At 35.4% G+C, this 27,117-nt stretch overlaps 1 protein-coding gene across 2 annotated transcripts in view; it reads left to right on the top strand.

Moving 5' to 3' along the window:
• LOC126886565 (zinc finger protein 112-like) overlaps positions 1 to 26,863 on the top strand; it is a 75,758-nt gene extending 48,895 nt beyond the window's left edge. Inside the window, exons 3-5 of one of the 2 annotated variants that reach the window (XM_050653512.1) lie at positions 5,558 to 5,680; positions 9,154 to 9,279; positions 23,898 to 26,863. In XM_050653512.1, coding sequence (XP_050509469.1) covers positions 5,558 to 5,680; positions 9,154 to 9,279; positions 23,898 to 25,024 — 1,376 coding nt within the window. In that variant the 3' untranslated portion in view covers positions 25,025 to 26,863. The remainder of the gene's footprint in view (positions 1 to 5,557; positions 5,681 to 9,153; positions 9,280 to 23,897) is intronic. The other variant, XM_050653513.1, reaches the window with a different exon arrangement.
• The last annotated feature ends 254 nt before the right edge of the window (positions 26,864 to 27,117 follow it).

The raw sequence follows: 27,117 nt of genomic DNA, 5'->3' as shown, positions 1-27,117 counted from the left end.
AACAAATCAATTGGAAGTTCTGTCCGACAAAATACATGGGACGTTTTCGTAGTCTGACGTTCCAAATTTTTTACTTGTTCCATAAATAAATTTTCTCCTGTTCTAGTGTTCCCGTACATCAAAGTTTGTCCGGCTAGATGCCGTTAAAGTATTAACAAATTTTTAGCTTGCTATTAATCAACTTTTTGTGTTTTCTTAATGCTTTTAATTCATTCGCTTATGTTGGATAATAAAAAAGTTAGGTACCTACTTTAACAACTATCCATGTTTTTCATCAATTTTTAAATAAGTATGGAAAACCTTAAGGGATAGTTCTGCATGAAAAAATAATGACAGTTTGCTTCATAAACGTAGGTATGTCCGCAAATGCTTCGTTTCCGAGATAAGGGGTGTTGAAATTTTTCTTACAAACTGATGATTTAATTATTGCTCTAAAACCCGTTGAGATATGCAAATGAAATTTGGTGGGTTTTAAGAGGTAGTTATAGATTGATTGTTTATTTATTTATTTTCATTAACTCTTCTATAAAAAAATATAAATATTGTTTTGTCTCTGTATATAAGCTCTATTCGCGCTGGACAACCTGAACGTACCCAGAGGGAGAACGCCTGCGCATTACAAAGTTGAGCGTTCGCGGAGGTCGAAATTTTCCCTCTGAACACACTCCGGATTTTTAATTCGGTGTTCGCGCAGTACAGAAAAAGATCCTGAATGTGTCCGGGAAACCCTCTCGACGTTCGAGGGTTTTGTTTCGGATTTTAAGTTCGCACAGGCGCACAAAATATTTGGGAAGAAGTTCTTGACATTCTGTTCTTACTCCCTCCAATTCTTAACTTAAACCTAAAATATTGTTAAACAACTTGTAGATGTAGATACTGGTTTTTAAAGTTTTGAAATTATGTAAAGTATTGTATCATTTAAATATTCTTCAAACAAATTTTAATATTTTTTATATTAAAGCTTTTTTAGTTGTTTTTTAAATGTTTTCCATTTAGTATTATTATCTTATTACTTTTCGTTCGATATTCCATAATTAATATCTATTACAGTAGTATTACAATGAATTGTACTCTGTTTTTACTTAATTTCTTCTATCTAGATGAAAGTACCTACATATTCTTGTTTATTTATGAGTTAAATTAGTCCCTTATTGAATATAATGAAACATAAAAACACATCAAACTTATTCTGAAACTATTTCTTGTGTCTTGTTATACAGTCGAACCCGCTTATTGGAATAGCCTTTGTGACAAGTAAAAGTATTCCTATAACCGGGATATTCTAATAACCGATCATCGGTTGCTACTATAAATGTTTCGGGACCTCAAATTTATATTCCTTAAACCGGGATATTTTTTTAAGAGGTATTCTAATAAGCGGGTTCGACTGTATTTCATTATTTTTGTGGTGTAATAAACCACAACACAATGCCACAACCTATCAAATTCAATATATCAAAATTGGAAATTATTGCTTTACTAAATTATTCCTTCCTTCAGATAATGTTCAACCCCCTGGAAGTTAAAGGTAATTTTTATATCTAAATAACAAGCTGCAATTTCCAAATAACCCAACAATCTTTTACTCTTTACAAAAATGTAAGCCGAATTTTGGCGTGGAAGTACCAAATTATATTGTCGAAATAAAAGACGCTGATCAAATTTCTAACTTCTAAGAAAGGCTTTGAATATAAAGTTAATCCATTGCCTTTGCCTGTTCTTGCTGCTGTTATTCTCTTTCTCTTTGCTTTGTTATAGGGCTTTTCATTCAGTCATTTGTTTCGAGCTTCTGTCATATTATGTCTATAATCCGAGTAGGTATATTAATATTATACACAGATTCTTCTTCTTCTTCTTAGCCTTCTATCGTCCACGTTTGGACATAGGCCTCTCCCAACTCCTTCCATCGGTCTCTATCCTGAGCAACATATTTCCAATTCGTTCCGGCTACTCTTTTAATATCATCAACCCATCTCATCTGTGGTCTTCCTCTCGGTCGTTTACTTTGGTAAGGTCTCCAATGTTGTATCGTGGCATTCCAACGTTGGTCTTTTTGTCTAACAGTGTGGCCTGCAAAGCTCCATTTAAGTTTGGCAACTTTTGTTGTTATGTCCTCGACTTTTGTTTTTGATCTTACCCAGTCGCTCCTCTTTTTATCTGACAGTCGTATACCTAACATTGCTCTTTCCATAGCTCTTTCTGTTGTAGCTAGTTTATTCATATTTGCCTTGGTTAGGGTCCAGGTTTGACACCCATATGTCATGATAGGAAGGATGCACTGGTTGAACACTTTGGTCCTCAAATATTGAGGTATTTTGCGGTTCTTAAGTATCCAACCAAGTTTTCCAAATCCTGCCCATGCTAGTCTTGCTCTCCTATTAATTTCCGCACTTTGGTTTTCTTTGTCAAGTTTCAGGATTTGGCCTAGGTAGATATATTCCTGGACTTTTTCTATCTCACTGCCATTTATAGTTATGCGTCTGGGGTCATCTGTGTTTGTCATTATTTTTGTTTTCTTCATGTTCATTTTTAGGCCGACGTATTGGGAGCTGCCTGCGAGTTCCTCTATCATAATTTGCAGTTCCTCGAATGAGCTCGCTATAATCACAATGTCGTCAGCGAATCTGAGGTGATTTAGCTTCTTGCCATTAACGTTAATGCCATGTTGACCAATTTGTCGTTTTGAAGACGTCTTCTAGTGCTAGGTTGAAAAGCTTTGGCGATATTACGTCTCCTTGTCTCACGCCTCTCTTAATAGGGATGGGATTTGTATTTTCGTCTAGTTGTACTATCATAGTTGCATTTTCATATATATTATGTATTAGTTGTCTATATCTCGAATCTATTCTACAATTATTAATAGCTTGTTCTATGGCCCACATCTCGATACTATCAAACGCCTTTTCATAGTCTACGAAGGCAAGAAATACGGGTAGTTGGTATTCATTTGCCTTCTCTATCAATGTTCTCATTGTCAGCAGATGGTCTGATGTACTATATCCTTTGCGGAAGCCAGCCTGTTCCACTGGTTGGTAATTGTCCATTTTGTAGGTCAACCGGTTGTTAATAATTCTCATGAATAGTTTGTATACTTGACTGAGCAACGATATCGGTCTATAATTCTGTAGGTCACATTTGTCCCCTTTTTTGTGTAAAAGTATTACTAGACTTTCGTTCCAGTCTTTAGGGATCTTGCTATTATGGAGACATTTATTAAATAGCTCTGTTAGTATAGGGATTGTTACTGTCTTGCTTGTTTTCAAGAGCTCGGCAATTATACCGTCCTGTCTTGGAGCTTTATTATTTTTTAGTTCTTTTAAAGCTCTTTCTATTTCGAATCCCTTTATATTTGGTAGTACTTCTGATCCCACGTTTTTTATTTTTCTTTTGACGTTCTCCTTTGTTGATTCATTAGGCTGGCTTTGCGAGCTGTACAAGCTTTTGTAGAAGTCTTCGACTATTTTTGTTATTTTATATTTGACCTTCTCTTCCTTACTATTGGCGTCTTTAATTTTAATGATTTTTTGAACACCCAATGCGGGTCTTAGACATTTTAAGCCTCTGTTGTTTTCAATGACTCGCTCTATTAAGTTCTCGTTCCATTTTTGTAAGTCGCGTTTTAGTTCTTTTCTAATTGTTTTATTAAGTTCTATGTATTCTTGAGTATGGCGTTTGTTTTGCGTTAGTAGTTGTCGTCTTTCCGTCATTAGTTGTTTAGTTTCGTTGCTTATTTTGTCTTCTTTAGTACTTGTTTTCTTTGCGACCTGTAGTCCGGCTTCGAGAAGGTTCTTATTGATGTTTTTGTTAATTTCGTCAATTTCATCTTGATTATGTGAAGGATCATATTTGAACTTATCCGCTAAGACCTCTCGGAATTGCTCTTCATTTGTTTTTACTTTAAAGGCATCTATTCGCGTTGTTTTTTTAAATATTCTTTTCCTCTCTTCTTTCATGTTAATATTTATTTTTGCTCTAACTATACGATGGTCACTACCCGTTGTTACGTTGTTTATTGTTGTTACGTCTTCGAATATTCTTTTGTTGTTTGAGAGAAAATAGTCTATTTCATTTTTGGTGGTTCCGTTAGGTGCAACCCATGTCCACTTTCTGTTAGGTTTCTTTTTGTAGAAGGTATTCATAATATACATGTTTTCTTGTTCCAGAAATTCCATAAGTTTTTCTCCCCTTGTGTTTCTTGTGCCGAATCCAAAATTTCCAATCTTGCTTTCAGAGTCTTCAATCTTACTTCCAATTTTGGCGTTAAAATCTCCCATTATTATTATTTTGGATTCTCTGTTGGTGTCTATAGCTTTTTTAAGATCTTCGTAAAAAGTATTTATTTCTTCATCAGTTGCCTTTTCAGTTGGAGCATAAACTTGCACAATCTTTAATTTGGTTTTTGGATTTAGTTTTAAAATCATGTATGTAACCCTGTCTGAGATGCTGTCAATTATTTGAATTTGTGATTTTCTCTTCTTGTTGATTAAGAAACCTACTCCACCGTATGTATAGTCTTCATTGCCTTTATAATAGAGCCTGTTGCCTGAATGTAAGTCCACATACCCTTCACCTCTTCTTTTAACTTCTGATAGTCCCATTATATCCCAATTCATATTTCCTAATTCCTCTTCTAGTTCGTAGAGTTTTTCGTCTTTTGCCATGGAACGGATGTTGTAAGTTGCTATATGGAGTTGTTTGTTGTTCTTCTTTTTCAATGTCGACTTGCCTCCCCCAGAATCCTCGAGGCAGACCGTTATTTCGGTGTGGGACTGTGGAATAAACTTCCTACCCACCTGGGGTATCTTCCGTATATCTGTTGAAACCGACATTTTTGATATCCACAGATTATACAACATATAACAGAAGCTCGAAACAAATGACAATCGATGAAAAGTCCTATTGTTGACATACAAATTTGTTGCATTTGCATTTTTTGTTGACATTGATTTTGAAATAAGAATGGGACAACAAAAGGCTTTCTTCTCTAACCTTAATGTATGCAATCCGTCATTACGAATCCGAAAATTGTTCGCGGAGAATAAAATCCTGAACATGTCCAGGATAAGTTTACGTTGACGCCTGCGCCTTGGAGACTAATCCCGAACCACAGAATAATAACCACACAGAAGCGAATCTTACTGTCGTTTCCATTGATTTTGTTTGCACCGAAATATTTGACCTTGTGCACCAGTTACAGAATAGAGCATGATGTTCTAAGGAATAGACCATTCCAAATTAGGTAATATTTTGGACAAGTTGTTATTAATTAAATATGAAATATAAAATTTAACTATTAAATATAAATAAAATATAAAATAAAACAAATATAAATATAAAATTTAACTATAAACAACTGTCACGTCAGTCGCAAAAGTGAGATTGCACCAGTTACGTTGACACATGAGCATGGAAATTAAGTTACCGTTTTCGGCAGGAGTTTCGCTTCTGTATGGTTATTTATTCTGTGCCCGAACTTACTCTGAATACGTTCAGGTTGTACAGCGCGAATACGGCTATAATATCGTATTAAAATATTTTTATTCAATTTATATGCTAGGTATGGAGTTTAAAGTTGAAATTAAAGAGGAGTTTGTTGAATATAATGAAATATACATTGGAAATCACTTATCCACATCAACAAATATTGGAGACTTCAAGAATGAACCAGAAGATAGCTCAGGTAAGAATAGCAATAGCAATAACAATTGAGGGGGTTAGATGCTTAGGGGTACAAGTGACAGAATATTGTAAGATGAGTTAAGTGCACAAAATATTACTAGATGATACTAAAAATTTAGTGGCAAAAAGATCAGGTGAATTAAAGTACTGGTGGCGACATATCGCATATTCTACTTTGACTACTTACGAAATATTTAAAAAGAGTTTGCGACAAACACGTATAAGTACACTTTTATCCCTTTGCCTGTAAGGTGTTGGATATTATTTTTAGTGAATCGTTTAACATATTATTTGCAAAACGATCTCTTAAAAAAGTATTTAAAAGGAGTGAAATAATAACACAGACTATTTATATATGTAAGTACATATAATATAATATAATTATGTAATGTAATATAATTATAATTTATATATAAATATACCAATTGGATGTAAATGATTTTAAAAGTATAACCGCGATAATGAACGGCAGAGTGAAGGGCTTACGAACAATGCAATGGTTTTATTTTGAAAAGCAGTCAGACAGATACACTGTCAACTGTCAGAAGATTTTCCCTTAGCATTGTTCAAAGGTCAAAATCACGAAACCTTTAATAAACCACAACCTGAAAGAAACTTCCAAGAATTGGAATTGGATATTCCGTTGGAATATAAAGCAAGAACTGAAGTGGATCTGGTCTCAGATTATGATTAATAAATATGATTTTTTACGAGTAAAATATTTAACATAATTTTTCTTTTATTTTACTTTAAGAAATTCGGAAAGTAGTTAAGTAGCAAAAAGAGACAAATGTAAAATTTGAAGCAGAGGGGTACAAGTGCAAACGTTGTTAAATATTTTGAATGAAAAAAATACTAACTTTTAAAAAAGCTTTTACAATTAGATAAATAAAATGTATGTAGACAATTAATTCAAAATAAGTATATAAGTGATTAATTCGCTATAGAATTTACTATGTAAAGTTAACTTTGACTTCGATTTTCTCAACTAAATCATTTTATCACTTGTACCTCTTAGAATCTAATCCCCTTAATTATAATAGTAGTAAACAATCAGCCCTGTGATGGATGACCGAAGTTATCGTTAACGTAAAGTTATCCTGTAGTTATGTTATAACCATCGAATTGGTGTGATGTATCATACACTCGCGATCATAAAAAGCGGGTCACTCGATGAGTTATTCAAGTTAGATGTCTTGAATTTTCTAAACCTGTTGTCCGATTTGAGTGATTTTTTTAGTATGTTATAGCCTTATTCTTTAGCAATATGGCTATAATAATATTGTTGTTAGGCCGGTAAATTGTCATTGTATACCGGGTGTAACAATCATACTGTGTTTATTCCTAAAAGTTCGGAACACCCTGTGGCATGTTTTTGCATAGATAAAATATTGAAATTAAAACTCAATTGTAGCCTTAGGCTCTCTTAACATTTTCTTTTTTGATTTATTTGTTTATGTTGGATAATAAAAAAGTTAAGCACGTTAATAAGTAGCCATGTTCTTCATCAATACAGGGTGTTTCTAAATAAGTGCGACAAACTTTAAGGGGTAATTCTGTATGAAAAATAATGACAGTTTGCTTTATAAACATATGTCCGCAAATGCTTCGTTTCCGAGATAAGGGATGTTGAAATTTTTCTTACAAACTGACGATTTATTTATTGCTCTAAAACCAATAGAGATATGCAAATGAAATTTGGTAGGTTTGAAGAAGCAGTTATTGTGGATTTTTTGACATACAATTAATAATTCTATATTCACCATTGGCGTGCATACGGGTATAAACATTTTAGATACATCCCGTATGCACGACAATGTTGAATATAAAATTCGTAACTGTATGTCAAAACATGCGCCATAACTACCTCTTGACATCAGCCAAATTTCATTTGCATATCTCAACCGGTTTTAGACCAATAAATAAATCGTCAGTTTGTAAGAAAAAATTCAACATCCCGTATCTCGAAACCGAAAAATTTGCGGTCATACGTTTATAAAGAAAACGGTCAATATTTTTTCATGCAGAATTGCCCCTTAAAGTTTGTACCACTTATTCAGAAACACCCTGTATTGATAAAGAACATGGTTAGTTGTTAAGGTGCGTAAATTTTTTATTATCCAACATAAACAAATAAATTAAAAAAGAAAAGGTTAAGAAAGCCTAAGGCTACAATCGAGTTTTAATTTCAATATTTTATCTATGCTAAAACATTCCACGGGGTGTTTCAAACTTTGAGGAATAAACACAGTATGATTGTTACACCCGGTATACAATGACAATTTACCTGTCTAGCAACAATATTAATATGGCGATATTGTTAAAGAATAAGGCTATAACATACTAAAAAAATCACTCAAATCGGACAACAGGTTTAGAAAATTCGAGACATCCAACTTAAATAATTCATCGAGTGACCCGTTTTATATGATCGCGAGTGTACTTAACTTAACTATTTGCGTTATTTCTTGACAGTTCTTGAGTTATCTGGTCACTTTATAACGCGACGTTAAACCTCAAGTTATGAGATAACTCTGTAGTTATGCAAGGTTAGGTTCATCTTTTGACTTGTTTTTAGACAGAAATCAAGTGAATTTAGAAGCTAGTAATTTAATAATTAAGAATAGAAGGGTAATACAATTTTAAAAATTATACAAAAATCAAATCGAGCGATATAAGTTGAAATTTTATTTTAAGTACATACTGAGCTTTCTATCCAGAGTTGCCAGATGATATTTTATAAATCCCCCACTTAGAAACTGAAATTCCCTGAAATTGAAGCTCAAATACCCCAAAGTCTCCAAATTTAAATTGTTGCCGCATTTTAATAAATTATTAGTCAAATGAAGAGAACAGTAAAGCAAAATTCATAACAATATCAACGAGGGCCATGGAAATAATTCATAGTTCCTATCATCTTCGATTATATGGGAGTATAATATACAGTTCTATGTACATTCGCAAATTTAATTCACCATGACCCCTTAAAATCATCCATAATTTTCCGCCCCCAAAAAAATCCCACTACAATTTCTGCTTAGAAAAATTTCAATAGACGCTTTCAAATTAACCCAAAATTTTGGGAAAATACACCAATCTGGCAACCCTGTTTCTATCTACCGTTTGAAAGCAACTTACAAACACCAAGGAACCCAAACAGCTGTTTCCTATTCGGTCATCGGCGGTAGCCGACGACGGGTATGTTCGGAACAATCTCTCTCGCTCACTCCAACTTGTACTATTTGTACATAAGGTTCTCTTTGTTACTTCAAAATTTGTTCCTCAAAACTTCTTTCTAATATAACGTTGATGATATAACTATCTCATAACTGCGAGCGATACAGCACACCAAATTTTACCTATACAGTTATGGGCACGTTATTCCTGAGAGTTATCTTAACTTTAACTCAAACGTTAAACTTAACTTCGGTCATCCATCACAGGACTGATTGTGATGTAATTGATATTTATTAGGAATGGAACTAAAACCCAAAATTAAGGAAGAGTGTGTTAAAGGGAACCAAAAATATATAGAAAATCAGCTATTTACAATAGTAGATGAAAATGATTTAAAAAATGAACCAGATGAAGATAACTCAGGTGAGAGAAGCAATAAAAATTTGGATAGAAGTCTTATAAATAGTTGTTACATTTTACCTTTGCCCAAGCTTCATAATTCATTTTCAAACAAGTTAAATCAAAACATGAAGAACGTATATGTAGATGTGTAGTATCATTGATACATACTGTCAGTGGTAATAATTCTGTGGAGGCTGTACAATAGACACATGTCCAAAATGCAACTTTTACAGGAGAGAGCTTTAGAGTATATTTTTTTTCCTAAATCAGGATTTTTTTTAATTTACAAAATCCACAAAGAAAAAGAAATGTTTTTCCTGTAGTTGGCTGTATACCATCAATCACAAAATTGGAAAAAAATCCTTTGTAAAAGGTATAAAATTTTTTTATTAAAAATCCCTTTAAAGGGCTACATCACAACAAAACTTTTTTGATTTTTTATAAAATCATCATCAGTGTTAAGATAAACTTAATGCTAGCTGAGCCACAAAAGAAAATATTAGGGTAAACACCCTTTAAATATCACATTGATGCGTTATAAGTGCATACTTTGAAAAATTGCCTTGTTTTTGCCATTAAGTCATCGGTATGTAAACAAGTAAATTTTGGATCCCACGTGTTGGGATATACATTACCTTAGGGCAGTATCCCAGTTGCCATGTAACCATCACAAGGCAATTTTTTAAAGTATGCACTTATAACGCATCAATGTGATATTTAAAGGGTGTTTACCCTAATATTTTCTTTTGTGGCTCAGCTAGCATCAAGTTTATCTTAACACTGATGATGATTTTATAAAATATCAAAAACGTTTTGTTGTGATGAAGCCCTTTAAAGGGATTTTTAATAAAAAAAAATTATACCTTTTACAAAGGATTTTTTTTCCAATTTTTTAAATTTTTTATATTTATTTATTTAGCCCGTAAATAAATAAATAAAAAAAAGCTCGATTTGGGGAAAAATAAATAAACTTTAAAGGTCTCTCCTGTAAAAGTTGCATTTTGGACATGTGTATATTGTACTGCCCTCCATAGAATTAGTAAATGGCTATTATCCCGTGGATGTATTTTACAAAGTTATTTTATTGGAAGTGTTTAAAATATTTTTTCACTATTGAGGAGATTGATGGACTCAACATTAAACAGCTTGAACACCATACCGACTATTACTAAGTTTACTAAGATAAATATAGAACGGTAATAAATAAATTAAAAAAAAAAAAAACAAAAAGTAAACCGTAATCTGGAAAATAAACAAATACATTTCTATTCGACAGAACTATTCGCGGTGTGCAAGTACTTGGAAAGGGAAACGAGAAACGACCGTGCGCGAGTCGCGGAGAAATATTCCAACTATCTTAAATAATTCATATTGTCAATTGAAATTGTCAAATTGACGTATATTTCATACCTTCTGTCATTGACGCAGAAAAATTATATATTGCTCCACAATATTGATATGATATGCAATTATTATATAAAGGTAAATTTAATTAATTGTATTTTGCTTGCAGTACTGCATTTTAATAACTGATTTTATTTACTACATACAATTGTTTACGTTTGCTAAACATAACCTGCATCTTATTTTTTCTTCTTAAAATTTTTTTGGACTATGGTCTTGACAATTATCCAGCAACCAGGACTAATATAATTGGCCAATATAATTAAAAGTGCGAATAAAAGTACAAAGCGTAGAAATAGAGGTCGCTTTGCCGAACTTGCACGGTCCCAATAGCCACACTCATAAGTATTACTTATCACGTTTGCGTAAAAAAATAAATTTGTACTTACCGGAAGTAATCAAATTAACACTCCATCGGACGGGTGAATAGTTGGTTATACTAGTGGACGCGTTAAGCGCTGGTTTTCTCCAAAGCAGCACCGACAAACTGCAACCGTAGCACTGCGATGAATTACGTCAGATTACGGTGAAAAATTCAAGGTTCTTCACTGCGGCAATGGAATGTGCAAACTCAGCAAGCGGTGGCTTCCACCGCATCCTTGGAAACCACTGCTATTATTTTGCATGGTACAGTTTTTTATGACGTCATTCATCGCAGTGTTACGGTCGCAGTTTGTCAGCACCGCTTTCGAGGAAACCAGCGCTTTAAGCCTATCAGAAACAAATTTCAAATGTCGTAAAATTCATTTTTTGAATTTTTTGTTCAAAGAAATCTTTTCAGATTGGTTAAATTGAGATTCCTTCTCATTTTCGTTATATTTATTGTAGGCCATTTAATAAAATCAACTATCTGTCGAATTATAAAGAAAAACACATACATGATTTTATTTAGGACATTGTTTTTCATGAAAAAACTAAAATTAACTATATTCGATGGGTACACATGAATAAAAAAAGGTATAAATAAGGCGTTAAAATAAAAGAAAAATTAAAAAATAAATCAACACAAAAACTATTTGGTGCCAAATTCAAAGTTGATTCTGGTCAGCGCAATCACCACAGCAGGCAGCGATGTGTTCCATACAAAGCCATGATTTGCAAAACTTACAGAAGTATCTTGTTTGCCGTTTTTTGTAATATCAATCTACAATATTCTCGTTTGTTTGGAGATGGATCATGTGCTGGTACCATATTCACTCCTGCAAATGTAAAGGCCATCTGTCTAGCCCAGTAAATGACTGCTTTGGAGTGTAATTTTCCTTGTAACGATGGATTTCCTTGAAAATGTGTATTTAAGTTTCTCTTACCCTCTACTTCATTATTGGACTTGGGTCCAGGGTTGCTTTTACTTGGGGGGGGGGGGGGGGGCGGTGAAATCCACCCCTTCTCAGGGATAGAAATATGCTTTATTGCCATGAAAAATTTTACAATTTTATCGACAAAGCTTATAAATAGTCAAAAAACAAAACAGTAACAATCCAATTTACTAAAATTACATAAATCGTCAATGTATTTAAATAATAATAATAATAATGAAGTTAAAACAGAAATAATCAATTGCAAAAATTTAAATAAATTGCAAATGCATAGTCTACCTAATAATTAATAAAAAAAGTTTAAAAATTAAAAAGTTAAAAATTAAAAAGTTAAGCTGCTGCATATGACACCCAAATATAGATAAAACAATAATAAAAATACTACTTGTGCAAAGGGTACTGTAATTTCTTAGTTATTGACTAAAAAAAATCTTCTACTGAATAATATGGTCTTTCAGACAGTAGGCTTTTGTCAGTTTACGGAATTTGGGGAAAGATGGTGCAGATTTTAGTTGTAGGGGGAGATGGTTGTACATTTTTTTGCGGAATATAATATCGATTTCTTTACTAACTCCGAGGACGGGGTCGGCAAATAGACGTCAAACGTAGAATTTCTCGTGAAGTGGTCATGATTAGATCTATCATCGGATAGACAGGATAGACACACAGGATCGGCACGGCCCGATTGATTTTAAGTTCAGTACCTGAAATTGAAAATAATATCACACAAATTACAATAGTTGGTAGAAATAAAATCAAGGTAGAACAAAATAATTTTGCTAGTGCTAATAAATTAATTGATTCTGAAATTCTAAAAATTATTTTAAAAATCATAATATCGTATTTACAGACGCATCTAAAAAAGACCTAGAAAAATCTACGTACGTGGTTCAACACAACCACTACAAGTCTTTTCAGAGCAGCGCAGCAGTGTGAAAAGTAGAGATTGCCATGATGGTCGCCAACATCCGAAACGGATAGGCACTACAAGAAGACGAAGAAGAAGGCCGTACTAGTTTATCCTGAAATGTGAATCTTTATTATATGAGGATAAACTAGTTTGGCCTGAAGTGTGTGTACATAGTTATATCAGGATAAACTGGTTTGGCCTAGGATTAACTAGTTTGGCCTACGCGCGATAGGATAAACTAGTTTGGCCTAGGCCATACTAGTTTATCCTAAGTCGGTTAGGACAAACTAGTTTGGCCTAGGCCAAACTACGACACAAAAACACGAAACCCGATAAAAACGCAAATACAAGTTTCCTGCACACCGGTTTCAATGAAACTGAAATATATGCGTTTCAAACGGCCGGTCTGAAACGGTCCATATGGTTTCATCATGTGTGGTATCTCATACGCGTCTACTGCATAAACTCAAATGAAATTCAAAAGTAACTGACAGTTTCAGTTTCGTTACATTTGCGTTTCACCGTATGTGGTGGGCCTGAATGGAGCAAAACATGAAACGTGAATGCAATGGTCACTTTTTATTTTTCATTATTAATGAATCAGCCAGACTGCGTCAGCGAAACTGACAAGTGAGAACCCGCCTTAAAACTGACAGTTTCAGTTTCGTTACATTTGCGTTTCCCCGTATGTGGTGGACCATAGGCGTCTACTGCATAAACTCAAATGAAATTCAAAAGTAACTGACAGTTTCAGTTTCGTTACATTTCCGTTTTACTGTATGTGTTGGGCCTTAGAGGTAATTCTACATGAAAAAATAATGACAGTTTGCTCTATAAACGTATGTAAGCAAATGCTTTGTTTCCTAGATACAGGTTGTTGAAATTTTTGTTACAAATTCACGATTTATTTATTGCTCTAAAACTATTTGAATTATGCAAATGAGATATGGTGAGTTTTAAGAGGTAGTTGCTGTGCACTTTTTGACATACAATTAATAATTTTATATTCATCATTGGCGTGCAAACAGGTAATGGTCACATTTATTTAAAGAAAAGAAAATAGTACACCACTGAGATATTTCAAATTGAAAATCTTCGTTCAGGACCCTCGACAAAAAATCTATCTTCCCATTTTTTCCTACAATGCACCTAAAAACCGTTTTCATGCAAAACAAATAAAACATCTTAATCCTTACATAGTATTTGAAATAAGTTTCTGCAGGGTCTTTCAAAAAAGGTAATACCGTCTCTAAGTAGGTAAAAAATTAAAAAATAATCGGGGTTTGATTAGTAAAAATTTTTTTAACGCCATCCATTTTCAAGATACAGGGCGTTGAAGAGACAAAAATTTTTACACGTGTTGTATATTATGAATGTATAGAAACTTATTTCGAATACTTTTTAAAGGGTTAAGATGTTTTATTTTTTTCATGAAAACGGCACGTTGTAGGAAAAAAGGGTAGATAGATTTTTTGTCACCAATATAATGAGGAATTCAAAAATGATTTTTCATTTTAAGTATCTTAGTGGTGTACTATTTTTTTTTTATTCAGACCATTACCCACTGGTTGATGAGAATAAATCTCTTTCACTTCAGTTGAATGACAAAAATTGTAGATAATTTATCACTTTATTGAAGAACTGACTACAGTAAAAATTGATAAGCGTGACAAAAGAGAATGTTTACTCTTCGCAGACTCGAAGCAAAGTAAGTTGTACATAAAAATACAAGTACAGTCGAACCCGCTTAATGGAATAGCCTTCGTGCGAAGCAAAACTATTCCTATAACCGGGATATTCTAATAAACGATCATTGGTGGATAGTAGAAACGTTTCGGGACCTCAAATTTCTATTCCTTAAACCGGGATATTCCTGTAACCGGTATTCTAATAAGCGGGTTCGACTGTATATGAAAACCTGCTGTTTCGGCATTAGATCTACATGTTGTTATAAAAAGAGCCCAGGGCCGTCGCAGCGGGATTTAAACAATTATTAAATAAAATATAAGAAATTAATTTAAATCGTAAACATCCACATGTGCGCCAATAATGAATATTAAATTTTTAATTGTCTGTTAAAAAATGCACAATAACTACTTCTTAAAACTCACTAAATTTCATTACAATGTTGCTAGTAGTTTTGGCAAAATTGGCAGTTTTTTACCTATCCTAGAGACGGTGTTACGTTTTTCTGAAACGCCCTGTATATTGGGGATATAAATCACATTAAATATCACGATATTTATATGCTGATATATTATATCATGGATATTTGACGCTATGAGACAGTGGCGGCCAGTCAGGGTCGGCAGTGCCGTCCCACACATTTATAGATATAGATTTTTTTAATATTTGTATCTGTGAAGTAAAATAAATCTGTCAGATAATACAGAAATTTTATTCATGGTTTTTAAAAGGATTTGATCAATCCGAGCGTTAAGTGATCCCTGCGCATAACAGACTTCTCAAAAAATGCATGATCCGAGCCATTCATCCGACTTTTCGGCTAGCCGTCCCCAACTCATCCGTAGCTTGACGATTTACATGTAAAACTCAACGAAATAAGTCGATGAGCAAGCGAACATACAGACATTCTCTCCGTAGGCATTAAGCAGCAGGTACGGCACATTTAAATCTGCCGCGGCATGCCGGTCGGTGTTGCATTTGGAAGCCTCGGCAGAAATTGTCAAAAATAATCACGCCGTTTTACGTCTTTTAATTGATATTGTATTTTTTTTAAGTTGTCAGAATTGTCATTTAGTGGACATGATGGAACGAAGCATTTGTTAAAAATCAAAGTAATTATAGAGAATTAATAAAATTGTTTTAGAAATATTTACTTTCTGATTCGAAGTGTATTCGTAATACAGAATGAACTAATACATTTAATCAAATAGTTACATTTTGAATAACGTTATTGAATCTGAGATTTAGAAAACCATTTGCTTTTCGCTGGAAGTAGATGAAACTTCTGATTATCATGTCATTCACAATTATCAATTATTGTTGTTCGATACGCGTTACGTGGTAATATTTATGAGACGTTTTTAGATTTTAGAGACGTGAGTAAAAGCAATAAGGCAGAATATATTTTTGGTGTTTTAAAGAACAGATTAAAATTTTTTGATATCAAAAATAAATTGGTAGGGCAAACTGGGACAATCTTATGATGGCGTTGCTGTGATGTGGTGAATTGAATGGTCTCCAGGCAAAAGTTGCATGATACGTGTAAAATAATAAAGAATATCGTCTTTTCTTGCCAGTTTAGCTCACCTAAACGGATTACTGCTTTAGAACAAATTTGTTTCGAAAAAAAATGCGAACAGATTTTCAGACGCGATGAAATTTTAAATCTCGGTCAGTTTTGTCTAAGCAGATTATCTCTGATAGTTTTAGTATCTGTAGCAGATTTTCGTGAACAGCTTTTGGAAGTTTTTGATTTTATTATCGAAGGCGACGATTTTGAAAGTGGCGATACCTCGATCCGTGAAGCAATCGGTTTGATAACTTTATTAAATAATTACTCTTTTAATATTCTTTTAAATAATTTTAAGACAGAGTTTGCCCAAGATATTCATTGTTGTTCAAAATCAGTCAACTGACATTATTTATTTCAAAAATAGAATACGAAAGCTGGTGCAAAATCTCCGAGATTTTCGTCATGATAGTAGTTTCCAATATATACGCAGTGACGTTTTGGATTCGCTTGATATTTCCGAACCATCCCAAAAAGACAACGACATGATACATATCTCGAAAAACGAGGGGGTATATCTTTAAATTTTGGATACCTACTATTATATGCAAATAGTTACTCGTTTTTCGAATTTTGAAGATTTGCAAATTTTTGACCTGTTTGACGATTCAAAATTTAAAAGTTACCTTCGCCAAAGAATTTCTAAGATATTTATTATTACAAGTTAGGTACTTAAAAATTATGCCGATCCAAATATTTTCAGAAAGTGGGATAAGTTATAAATATTGTGACATTATTTATGATGCTGCTCACAACCCGGCTTATTTATTTCCGAAGCTTCTCGGCGTTACGAGAAAAGGCCAGACCTTACCAGGGCCTTCGAGGCGAGCGCTGCCGAAGTATATATAAAGAACCGAAATTCGTCCGCAGGCCAGTCAGTTACTAATTTCGACGCGATATTATATTGTTACGTTTTTGTGAACGGGTTTGAAATGTATTTTTAAAGTAGATAAATAAATATTTGCAAATGAATTAAATAAGTTAGTATGTAAGTGTAAAATAAATTAGATATATTGTAAAATTAAGTGTTAAATTGTAAGTGTTATAAATTAAACAATTTCAAATAAGTCTTTTATTTATTTAATAATAATTAAAAGTCAATTCGCGTAATAGTTCACAAATAAATAAATCAGTACAATAATAACCCAACAAATGGGTCAGAAGTGGATAAAAAATAAATAAGTAATATAAGCTCGGTTTAATACAGTGTGGAATCTTTAATAATAACTAAATATAAATCGTAATAAATAAAGTGTGTGATCATGCCTTCCTTGTGTAAGCTAACAATTGCAGACCTGAGACTTGAATTGGAACAAAGGGACCTGAGTTCTACTGGGAAAAAGGCTGATCTAGTTGAACGTCTGAAGAACGCACTAAAAGAAGAGGGTCATGATCCAGAAACTTACGTGTTTGAAGACAAGCATGCTGCTTTAATTTCGTCAATAACATCGTTAGAGACCAAAGTTTTTAGTGAAATCTCCCAAGTTTCCTCGGATGTTTTGAAAGTTTCGACAGACATTACATCGTTAGAGAACAAAGTTTCTAGTGAAATCTCCCAAGTTTCCTCCGATGTTTCTAAAGTTTCCTCCGACGTTTCTAAAGTTTCCTCCGATGTTTCTAAAGTTTCGACAGACATTGCATCGTTAGAGAAGAAAGTTTCGGGTGATATTTCATCCCTTGAAAGCAAGATGACTAACGAAGATCTCTAAAGTCACTTCGGATTTTGACGACAAGATATCGTCCATAAAATCTACTTTTGAAGAAAAGGTCAAGGAAATAGAAAAAAAACTGGAGGAAACGGAAAAAGTGGACAAAGTGGTAGAACCCATCTTAACAGACATTAAAAATGATGAAACCAAATACAAATTGGAGCCACGGTCGATAGTTGAAGGGAGTGTGGGTCATGCTCGGGTTAAGGTGCCAAATTTCGACGGAAAGTCGTCATGGAACAGTTATAAGAAACAATTTGAAACAGTTTCAAGAGCGAACGGATGGTCTGAAAAAGACAAAGCTGTAAATCTGGTTATTGCTCTTCGAGGAGAGGCTTTGGATGTACTCCAGACCATAGCTGTAGAGGAGCCAAATGATTTTGAACAACTCATGAAGAGACTAAACATGCGTTATGGGCACGAACATTTGGAGTATGTCTATCAGGCGCGGCTTAAAAACCGACGACAAAAGAAAGATGAAGCTCTTCAAGAATATGAGCTAGATATTGCCAGGCTAGTACGATTCGCTTATCCAACAGCTCCCGAAGACATGAGGGAAATATTGGCTGTTCAAACATTTATGGATGGTCTTCGTGATGTTGAAATGCAGAGAACACTGCGATTAGCTCGTCACAAGACGCTGGTCGATGTATTGTCCGCGGCCCTCGAGTTCGAATCAGCTACGCAGGCCTCTGGTGAGTACAGTGCAGTTCGAACTGTGAAAGAAGAAGAGGATGAAGACAAACTTGACCAGCTGGTAAATATGGTGAAAGGCTTTACATCGAAGAAAGCGAAGACCATGAATTGCTGCAATTGTGGTGAAAATGGGCACGCACGGACTTTAAGGAAGAACGCAAATCAAGAAACTCGCCAGCAGGAAATAAGATAACGCACAGACCCTAGGAGGGCAGCCTCGACTCAGAACTCCTCTAAAGACCATCTAATACTAATAGCTTCTTTGAAATGTCGTGAGGATAGTGTATATGTAGATGGAGAAATAAATGGTAAAAAGTATACATTGTTGGTGGATACCGGAGCGACCAGGACCATTATACGACCGTCAATTGTAAACAGCCGTAAGAAACTCGTACCAACGAGGTTGCGACTGCGGACTGCCACAGGTGAAAATGCCAACACCCACGGAGAAATCCAGATACAATTAGGGGATTGGAGCAGAAAAGTTCGTCCATACCGTCATAGTTGCAGATATCGAAGAAGATGTTATATTAGGAATGGACGTAATGAATTTGCATGGATTTCAATTGGATTTTAAGAATAGAGTAATCAAAGTTGGCAACGAGGAGGTATTTCTTCATCCACATGATGACAGCACTGTGCTAGCAGCCATTAAAGAAGATACAGTTGTGCCTGCGAGGAGTGAAACGATCATCGTAGCGCGGCTACAGGGAATTGTAGAAGAAGGAACACCTGTTATGATGGAGCCATGGAACCACGACGAGGAGGTTGGCCGAGGAATCATAATTGGAAAGGAATTGGTTACTTCTGCTAAAGAAATTCCCGTGAGATTGATTAATGTCAATGACTACCCAGTGACCATTAAGAAGGAGACAAAAGTAGGAACTTGTGTACCCGTGACGTCCATAATCCGTCAGACGACAACATCAGATAATTCCAACGACAAGTTCGACCAAATAGTTTCAGTTGCAGGCCAATCTCTAAATCAAATGGAAAAAAGGAAATTAAGGGAATTTCTTAGGCAATATCGTGACATATTCGTACCGAAAGGAGGAAAGACAGGAAGAACGACAGTTGTCAAACATAAAATTGACACTGGTACCGCTAGGCCAATTCGTCAAACAGCTCGACGATTACCACAGGTGAAGAGAGAGGAAGCTGAAAGGATTGTTCAAGAAATGAAGAAAGACGGGGTGATAGAACCTTCTACGAGCCCATGGGTCTCTCCAGTGGTCCTTGTCAAGAAGAAAGATGGAACTACGAGGTTTTGTGTGGACTACCGTTTGTTGAACAATGTTACCAAGAAAGATAGTTATCCTCTGCCTCGGATCGACGACACGTTGGACACATTAGCTGGAAGTAAATTGTTTTCTACGTTGGACTTGAAGTCTGGATATTGGCAGGTAGAAATGGATCCAGTGGACAAGGAGAAGACGGCCTTCACGACAGGATCTGGATTATAGGAATTCAACGTTATGCCGTTTGGACTCTGTAATGCTCCTGCGACATTTGAGAGGCTTATGGAAAATGTGTTGAGAGGGTTATCTTGGAAAACGTGCCTGGTGTATTTGGACGACATAATCGTTTTGGGGGAGACGTTTGAAGACCACCTGAAGAATTTAGAAGACGTTTTTAATCGACTTAAATCTGCCCAGTTAATGTTAAACCCCAAGAAATGCCAGCTATTTCAAAGTAAAGTCAATTATTTAGGTCATATAGTCAGCAAAGAAGGAGTGGCCGTGGATAAAGGAAAAATCGATTCCATTAAGGAATGGCCTGAACCAACTGATAAACATCAAGTGAGAAGTTTTCTGGGACTATGTACATACTACCGGAAATTCATTAAGAAGTTTGCAGATATTGCTAAGCCATTAACGCGACTTACAGAGGAAGCAAGGGATTATTGCTGGGATGGAGACTGCCAAACGGCCTTTGACACTTTGAAGAGGCATTTAATTACAGCGCCAATATTAGGGTATCCACTGCCAGAAGGAGAGTTCATCTTAGATACGGATGCAAGTAATGTGGGAATTGGAGGAGTGCTGTCGCAGATTCAAGGAGGACAGGAACGAGTCCTTGGATATTTTAGTGAAGTGCTTTCAAAACCTGAACGAAATTATTGCGTCACGAGAAGAGAACTTCTAGCAGTAGTAAAATCAGTGGAACACTTCTATCAATACCTCTACGGAAGGAAGTTTCTAATCCGAACCGACCATGCCGCCCTTAAATGGTTAATGCAATTTAAGAATCCAGAGGGTCAGATAGCCAGATGGATTGAACGACTTCAAGAATATGATTTCAAGATCGAGCATCGGGCCGGAGTTAGCCACAGGAACGCTGATTCTCTATCTAGAAGACCGTGTCCAGCAGAATGTTCCCATTGCAACAAAACAGAGTCAAAGGAAGCAGCAGTACTAAGAACAACAGTGGTCAACGACGAGTGGACGCCTACCAAGATCAAGGAAGAACAAGAAAAAGATCCAGTTTTACAGAAGATTCGAAAATGGAAAGAAGAAAATCGTTGACCATCTTAGCAAGAAATATCAAGCCTAGGCTCAGTAGTTAAGACGTATTGGGCCCAGTGGGACTCATTTATCTTGGAAGACAGCTTGCTTAAACGAGTAATAGAAAATGATGATGGTTCAGTGAGGAGAACACAGTTGGTGATTCCAAAGAGCAGAGTAGCCGAAGTACTTCGTCAGTTACACGACAGTCCATCAGGAGGGCATTTTGGTGTAAAGAAGACCCTTCAGAGAATTCGGGAACGATTTTATTGGATGAGTAGTTCCGACGATGTGAAGGACTGGTGTAAGAAATGTACTACCTGTGCTACAAGTAACGGACCCTACTGGAAAAGAAAGGCTCCTATGAGACAGTACAATGTTGGAAGTCCGTTTGAAAGAATAGCTTTGGATATTGCCGGGCCATTTCCAGAAAGTGACAATGTCACCAACTACATGTTGGTGGTAATGGATTACTTCACGAAGTGGGTGGTGATCTACGCAATTCCAGACCAGAAGGCCGCCACTATTGCAGATGTGTTAATCAAAGACTGCATCAGCCGATTTGGAGTACCTCTGGAGATCCATAGTGACCAAGGAAGGAACTTTGAGAGCGATCTATTTCAAGGAATCTGTGATAAACTAGGCATGAAGAAGACAAGAACCACGGCCTATCACCCGCAATCGGATGGAATGGTGGAGCGTATGAATAGGACAGTCGGCAAGTATTTGACAAAGATGGTGTCAAATCATCAGCGAGACTGGGACCAGTACCTTCCGTTCTTCGCAATGGCCTATAGATCTGCTGTTAATGAATCAACTGGCCAAACACCAGCAAAAGTCCTATTTGGACGTGAGATGCGTCTACCCTGTGATCTAGAGTTTGGATGTCGACCTGGAGAAGATGTTGCTGGTGAGGATTACGTGAATGAATTACGAAGAAGAATGGACGATATACATGAGTTGGTCCGTTCTAATCTTCAGATCGCTAGCGACCGAATGAAGAAACGATACGATACCCAAGCCGAGAAGGGATGTTTCAAGGAGAACGACAAAGTCTGGCTTTATAATCCAAAGAAGCGAACAGGTTGTTCTCCCAAGTTGCAGCAGTTCTGGGAAGGTCCGTACCTCATTGTCAAGAAAATTAATGACGTTATCTACCGAATAAGCAAGATTCCTAGGGGAAAGCCGATGATAGTCCACCATAACCGGTTGGCGCCATACGAGGGAGACCACGACGTAGATGAAGAAGTAGAAGTCAACCAAGTTCGAGAAATACCTGACCTCACGTTTGAAGAGTTCATGGGGGCTTACGGAGGTACCGGTAAAGCGAGACATGGTGTTACCACTGAAGAAAAGCGAGATCTACTCGCACTTCCCGATGACTATTCACTGGCCCATACCATCCCGGCCAGTATCAAAGACGCACGAGGGTTGGCATCCGCCTTCCGAAGGAAGTTTGGCGAGTTGCAGAACTTCAATGCCAACTGCCAGCTCCTGGCAAAGCATTGAAACTCCAAGATGCATCACGTTACCTATTCTATCTGGTAACAAAAGACACTGTCCATGACCAACCTACCTACCAAGCTGTATGGGATGCATTAATTCAATTGAGAGAGCACGTGTTGGAGTCCGACGTGCAAAAGTTAGCCATGCCAAAGTTAGAATGCAGCCAGTTAGACTGGAGAGTTATCCGAAATATGGTGGAAGAAATTTTCCAAGACACCGAGGTCCAGGTGTTAGTCTGTTGCAATCCGCATAGTTACTGGTGCGGAGCGAAGACCGTTCCCTGTCACTTTTTTACAACTGGGAGTTGTAAAAGAGGGTCCAGTTGCAGATACCAGCATCCAGTTCGAGTCCCGCCAAGGTTCCAGGAGGAACCATCTTTTAAAGAGGGGGCAATGTGACATTATTTATGATGCTGCTCACAACCCGGCCTATTTATTTCCGAAGCTTCTCGGCGTTACGAGAAAAGGCCAGACCTTACCAGGGCGTTCGAGGCGAGCGCTGCCGAAGTATATATAAAGAACCGAAATTCGTCCGCAGGCCAGTCAGTTACTAATTTCGACGCGATATTATATTGTTACGTTTTTGTGAACGGGTTTGAAATGTATTTTTAAAGTAGATAAATAAATATTTGCAAATGAATTAAATAAGTTAGTATGTAAGTGTAAAATAAATTAGATATATTGTTGTAAAATTAAGTGTTAAATTGTAAGTGTTATAAATTAAACAATTTCAAATAAGTCTTTTATTTATTGAATAATAATTAAAAGTCAATTCGCGTAATAGTTCACAAATAAATAAATCAGTACAGTAATAACCCAACAATATGTATGTATAATTCTATGTAGTAAGTACTGCAATTCATTACAACAAGCTGTTCATCAATTTTCTTATTACCACCAATTTCTGCCTCAAATAAACGGGATTTATCTTGTCTCAAAAGAATCAACACTTATTGTCGAAACACCATGAAACAAGAGAGAATGTCAAGTACATCAAATAAAAAAAAAACAAAAAACAACAAAATCTCCTATGATTATTTAAGCCTTTTAGTTTGATGGTATACCTATATGAGGAGACAAAAAAACCTTGCCGACCCTGTCTCGAAGGCCACGAGCCGCCACTGCTATGAGATGCAAAGTGGCCTCAGCTCACAATTTTACCAAAACACTTTTATTACATTAAATTTATCGCTTATTTAAGTAGTTCAGATGCTGAGTGGCTCAAGGAACCAAACAGCCTCAAGTTTTATTACCTTTTGTTTTATCCTGTAATTTTTACATAATATGTACAATGTATATGTATATTATACAAATTTTTATGGTTTTCTTTTTATTTTAGGTTTTTCTCAGGACAGAATAGGAAGTATGAAAAGTTTATCTGAACATTCGTGCAGTGAAGAACAAGTAAGTTCACACCCTGGAGAAACAACAAATACACAAACGGATGTTCAGAGTGGAGAAGGACTTCACAAATGTGAAATTTGTTTTAAGGAATTTTCTCGGAAAAATCATTTAGAGAGCCATTTGCGAAGTCATACAGGAGAAAAACCTTTTGAGTGTGAAATATGTTTTAACAAGTTTACGGAAGCAGGGGGTTTGAAAAAGCACTTGAGACTGCACACGGAAGACAGTACTTATAAGTGTAAAATTTGTTTTAAGCACTTTTCTTGTTCTTATACTTTGGAAAGACACTTGAGACTGCACACTGGACAGAAGCCTTACACATGTGAAATTTGTAATAAGCAGTTTAATGACGCAGGAAACTTGAAAAAGCACTTGAGAATGCACACTGGAGAAAAGCCGTACATGTGTGAAATTTGTTCTAATCGGTTTACTCAAGCAAGTCATTTGAGACATCATATCAGATCACACACTGGAGAAAAGCCTCACAAGTGTGAAATCTGTTTTAAACAGTTTGCTAGCAAAATGTTTTTAAATCGGCATACGAAAGTTCACACTGGAGAAAGACCTTACCAGTGCGAAATTTGTTTAAAATGGTTCACCCAAGCAAGTCATTTGAAATGTCACATCAGGTCGCACACTGGAGAAAAGCCATTTAAATGTGAGTTTTGTTTGAAGCTGTATGCTGAAGCTTCTAATTTGAGAAGACATTTGAGAGTGCACACTAAAGTTAAACCTTACAGTTGTGAAATTTGTTTGAAGCAGTTTACTAGAGAATCTTATTTGAAAAGTCATTTAGGAGTGCACACTGGAAATAAACCTTACAAGTGTGAAATTTGTTTGAAGCAGTTTACTGAAGCTTCTAATTTGAAAAGACATTTGATGGTGCACACTGGAGAAAAATCTTCCAATTGTGAAATTTGTTCTAAGCAGTTTAGTCGAGCATCTGATCTGACAAGACATTTGAGAGTGCACACTGGAGAAAAACCTTATGAATGTAAAATTTGTTCCCAGACGTTTTCTCAAAAATCTAATTTAAATATACACATGAAGTTGCATGTTTGAGAAACTTAACCCTGTTGCCCTGTTCGGGTCTATTTGACTCAAAAAATAATTTATTTCTCATTTTACAAATTATTACGGGGCGAAACGATTTGGTGTTCGTGACTTTATTACCTAATATGAGTTCTTTCAATTGCATATGAGGTAAACAATCAACTTCCAAATTTTTTTGATAAAAATGAAATTGTTACCTAGGGTACGTTCGGGTCAATATGACCCACGTATTTAAACCGTTCAAAAATACCTGTGTATGTGTTTTTGGTTGGCGGTATTCTATATTGACAGTACCTGTGTGTTTGTCAGCCGGATACGTCTGTAAATAAAAACAGGTTTCTGCAAGCTAGAACTTGTAAAATAAACTGTAGTATATCTGGACGATGTTGTAAACCAAATTATAAATATGACCAACATGGACGGTCGACATGTCTTTGGTACCAACTGGAAAGTCATGAATAAAGTTGGTTTTCAAGCATACATTGGTCTTTTATAAGTCCCATGGTGAATCAACTAAAAGTTTGTGGAATAAAGAAACGGGTCGTAGTATATTTCAATCAACAATGTCGCTTGATATTATTTACAAAAAGTTTTCAATACGTTTTGATAACAAAACTACTAGACAGGATATGAGAAGTTTTGATAAACTTGCTGCAATACGTGAAATTTAGGAAACATAGGTAGAAAATGTACCAACATTTTTTAACCCTGATGAAAATGTTACCGTCGATAAGCAATTAGTTGCCTTTAGAGGCCGCTCTCCCTTCAAATGGTACATTCCAAGCAAGCCATCGAAATATGGCACAATAGTTTGGGTTTTATGTAATTATGAAAACTTCTTATGCTCTAAAATTGCAGATCTATACAGGAATGCGTGTGTTGTGTGTGAGTGTAGTGTTGTGTGTGAGTAGTGATTTGGAAGGCCACAATATTACGTATAATAACTTTTTTACATCGTAAAATTTAGGACAATTTCTTCTAAGACAAAGTAAATACAATGCCGGTGACTATAAGTAAAATAAACCGGAGCTTTAAGCAAAAATCGCGAATAAAGAAGTTCATAGCTCGTCTTTTTTGCTTCACGCAAAATACCACTGTTGTTGACAATATGTATTCCTAAAAATAATAAAAATGTTGTTCTTATGAGTACTTTGCATCATGAATCGATGCATCATGCATCACTTTCATCAAACGAAAAAGTCCCAAATTATTTTAGACATAAGGGAGCAGTGGATACTCTAGATGTCTAAATTAGCTTGTTGACACGTATAGGTACATGTGAGAAGAGATAATTCGCTGGACAATGAATGTTTTTTTATAATCTGCTGGACATTTCTGCCTACAACGCGTTCGTGTTAATGGGCATCAGTAAATATCCAATGGAATACCAATAAACAGGCAAAACGGTGAATTTTTCTCGAGGAATTGGGAAAAAACTAATGAACCCAGTCATCATTTCCAGAAAAAATATACCAATAACTAAAAGCTCTAACGAACTGGTAAAAAGGACACGAGCAGAAACAAGTACATGAGGTGGAAATGCTAGTGAACCGTCTATGGACAATTTAACTCCGCCTGCTAAACGAGCACGCTGTAAACTGGCCCTAAAAACGATAACAAAACTAATTATATTATGTTGTATATATCATAAACATATTTGTAAAATCCATTCTTTTTATTACTGTCCCAGTTGTAAACTGATTAAATTTTTGTAGATATTTTTTACTAGGCTTTTTTGAAAGAAAAAAATACCTTTTATTTTTTTTAATACGGTTTAATTTACATTAACAACATAGTTTTTGTTTAATTAACCATAATTTCTTGTTAATAAAGTTTTATTTGTCACCATTAGCTTATTTTATTTCGATTAAGGAGCGTAAACCATAGTTGCGTCATATTGACCCGAACAGTACATTTGTGTAGTTGACTCGAAGGGGACAGCAGGGTTAATGAAGAAGAAGCAGGACAATATGATCTGCTTCTGTGATAAATCTACATTTTGTTTGGTTGGCTCTGATGGGCGCATAACGGTAAGATGTCTTCGAGGTGAGACACAAAATATAGACTTGGCTGTTGAACGTCACCTCTAGTTTTTATTAACG

This window comes from Diabrotica virgifera, chromosome 6 (assembly GCF_917563875.1).
Source record: "Diabrotica virgifera virgifera chromosome 6, PGI_DIABVI_V3a".
Lineage (NCBI taxonomy): Eukaryota > Metazoa > Arthropoda > Insecta > Coleoptera > Chrysomelidae > Diabrotica > Diabrotica virgifera.
This window is presented reverse-complemented; position numbering and strand designations above follow the sequence as displayed.